The 3,437-nt window shown below is 34.2% G+C and overlaps 1 protein-coding gene across 1 annotated transcript in view; it reads right to left on the minus strand.

Moving 5' to 3' along the window:
* TRHDE (thyrotropin-releasing hormone degrading enzyme) overlaps window positions 1-3,437 on the minus strand; it is a 789,161-nt gene that overhangs the window by 3,644 nt on the left and 782,080 nt on the right. The window contains 1 exon segment of the mRNA XM_006882565.1: window positions 2,623-2,704. Within this exon segment, the coding sequence (XP_006882627.1) occupies window positions 2,623-2,704 (82 nt within the window).

Raw genomic sequence — 3,437 nt, forward strand, 5'->3', positions numbered from 1 at the left:
AATTTTATTTTTTTTTACTTTTCAAAGAGAAAAGCAAACTGGGGGAGGGGTGGGCAGGGAGGAATATGTGCAACAAAAATGAATGAATGGAAATCCAAAGTCTCTGTACACTTTCATTAAAATGAAAAAATAAAAGAAACAGTAAAAAAGAGGATAAGAATGGTTAGCTCAGCTCAAAGAATATAATCAGTGTAACTAAAGGAAACATGTAAAACTGTTGAATTGGTGTATATTTCACTATATATTCTCAACAACAACAAAATAATACATCTTTTTAAAAAGAAAAAAGAAAAGCCATGGCTGAGATATTGGAAAGGACTGCTTAATGAACATTTCCATGGAAAAATGATAAAGGTCACTGAATTTCCCTGAAGTTTTACTTCAATTCATTTTAAATGAAGTGAGCAATGGACTGCTGAATGGAGAAACACGGTTCAAATTCCTAGAGCCATGCAATTAACAGAAACTTGCAAGTTTCAGGTATTGAAATACAGTTTTGGAGGAAATATCAAGGAACAATATAAATTTCTCTATTGAATGCCCTGAAAGTTGATGGAGACCATTGAAGCCTTTAATGAGATTTCTGAATTCTTAAAAATGTGGATTCCCTTCTGATATATAAGCCCTTAGAAATAAGAATATGACAAATAGTATTGCGTACATTTGGTTTCTGATTACGAGGCTTGTGGGTTACCAGAGAATGGAGGACAGATTTTTCTTCACCCCTTTTTAACTTAAGGAAGTTACTGGCAATACAAATGAAGATCTCCCACCTAAACAATAGTCGTTGTCAACCCAATAAACTATGATTAGAGGAGTAAAATATGGAAATGCCTCAGGCAGCTATCCTTAACAAGAAAGTCAGAGCAAGGAGTGCTGTGAGAAATTCAACCTTTATTGTGAAGTGAGATATTTTGCAGATGATACAATAAAAGTAATAATTTAATTTCTCATTTAAAATTGCACCTACTGTGAACAGGCATCTTGGGACATCTAAAGTGGTAAATAGGTGAAGTGCCAAAAATTGGTTATAAAATTGAAATATTTAAAACAAAATTACTAGTATACACCAGTTAGATCAATTAAATCTTAAAAAAATGTATTTTTGTCTGGGTGATAACTTATTAAGGAAAGGAAACAAAGGATGGAGGAGAAAGGGAAGTAGAGGCAGGCTAGATGAGGGAGGAAAGAGGCATGGAAGGTAGACCAGGAAAGAAGAGAGACTGAAAGCAGAATAAAGCAAAGAGGTGATGGAAGTGAGGAGAGAGGGAAGGCAAGAAAAGGGGGAAGAGAGAGAAGAGAAGAGGGGTGGGGGGTTGAAAGATATTTCATTTTTTATGTTTCCCTAATGACTACATTGGTTGTGACTAAATGAATCTTTAATTCCCAGATTACTGACTGTAAAATCATGAATACTTAATTTAAACACAGAGAAAAATTGGAAGCCATCATCAATTTAATTTCTTGTTCTTTGTGTGTCTTGTGGATATGAAAGAAGTCTTAGTAATTCATCTTCCTTTATTAAAAAAAAAGTAAAGTGTGTGCCAGGACTTTCAAAATCCAATCACTCAGTGTTAAGAAGATACAGAGCAGGAATAAAAATTGAATTTCAAACTATCACAAATGGAGACTTCCCTTAGTTTAACTCATGGCACGAAAGAATCCAAGAGAGTGCACAAAAATTATGAAAGGGAACTAGGAAGTATAAAAATACATTAACAATGATGCCATTCTTACTATTTCAAAGGGAACGCTAAAAATGTGATAAGCAATAGGTCACAGCATTAGGTATGTCTATCAATGAAATTGAAAGAAATGAGGATTCACAAGGCCAATTCTCAGTTTTACTACAACTCAAAAGAGCAGCAAAGAACAATAACAGGTCCTTGAACTCCACAATATTTTAACTGATTTAAACTACCCATATTTTGCTTTTTTCTGCTTCCAAAGTACTCTCTCCATCACTATACCCTTCTTTGTTAAGGGGAGTCTCATAAGAAAACTTGCTGGTTTGCATCATCAAAGAAATATGAACTAGCCATTAGTCTTCTAAAAATTGAGTACATTTTAACTAATATAGTTTGTTTGTAATTATATCAAGTAGAATCTTAAGCATCCTGTTAATTTCAGTTAAGGATTGGGAAATATGTCTCTCTGTATGTATCTGAATACATAAAATTGTAGCACTCAATCAACATAGCATGAAGTATCATTCTCATGATCAATTATCTCCCCTGTCATGATGGCATGACTAAATCAGTCGGATGAATTCCAAATTCTGGATTTCAACATCAACTTTCACCCTTGGTCTCCAAATACAGAGGTCTTGGTAATATTGATTTATTACGTAATAGATCCTAACCTGGTCAGAGAATTGCCACATCATTAGAACAAAGACAGCTAGAGAGGATTCTGAGTCCCCTATTTTGAAATTCTTTAGAAAAAACAATTTTTGCAGGCAATGCATGATTTGAGTAAAAATAAAAATTAACATGGATGAGTGTGTATGTGTCTGAGTTTGTAGAAGGTTAAAGTCTATTAGAAAGGAAAGGTTAAAATAAATACATATTTTCATGTGCTTAATAAAAAGAAAGTTATTAGAGTTTGTTTTAAAATATTTACCTCCTTGAGTTCTCCTTCTGTATTTAGATATTCTGTAACTCCACTGATAAGTTTAGAATTCATAAATAATGCTTCTCCATACCTCAAAAGAAAAAAAAAGTATTCATGTCAATATAGGTAATAAGAACTACGACTATAAAGAGTAGGGAGCTCTTGACTTTGTGGTTAGGAGTTGCACTGCCAACCCAAAGGCTAAACAGATAAAATCCACCAACTGCTCTGTAGGAGAGAGATGCTCACCCCCCTCTTGCACAAGTTACTCTCTGAAAAGCCTACTGGATGGATAGCTCCAAGTAGGTTTTGACTCAATTGTGCATAACAACACAACAATAATAAAAGAGTTGGCATGATGGTACTTAACAGCAACAATAACTCTAAAGATATTATACAGTATTTCTCAAAAGTTCATTTGAATAGTATTCTCTGAATAGCCATTAAGAACGTTGAGTTTTCAAGGTCAATTCTCTAGGAACCAGAAGAGATATATGGCTTTGGGGTTTTATCAGATCCCATATGATTTGGCAAGAAGTATTTTAGGCAGGTATATGGATACTACAAATGTTCAGGCATTGAATTATACAACAGAGAAAGAAAGAAAATAGCACTTCTAATCCTTGCAGAGAAGTCGCAGTGGCAAGTTCTATCAAGACGTCTAAGATTTATCATTCACAATGTCTTTGGATGTGCTCACCAAGTTGTAAAAAGAAATCTGGAGAACAACCACTTGGCCAAATGACTGGAGGAGATCTATATTTGCTCCCATGCCAAAGAAGGGTGACCCAACAGAGTGTGGAAACTATAGAACAATATCATTG

Source organism: Elephantulus edwardii, unplaced genomic scaffold (genome assembly GCF_000299155.1).
Source record: "Elephantulus edwardii isolate Elephantulus edwardi_28Jun2011 unplaced genomic scaffold, EleEdw1.0 scaffold00021, whole genome shotgun sequence".
NCBI classification, from domain to species: domain Eukaryota; kingdom Metazoa; phylum Chordata; class Mammalia; order Macroscelidea; family Macroscelididae; genus Elephantulus; species Elephantulus edwardii.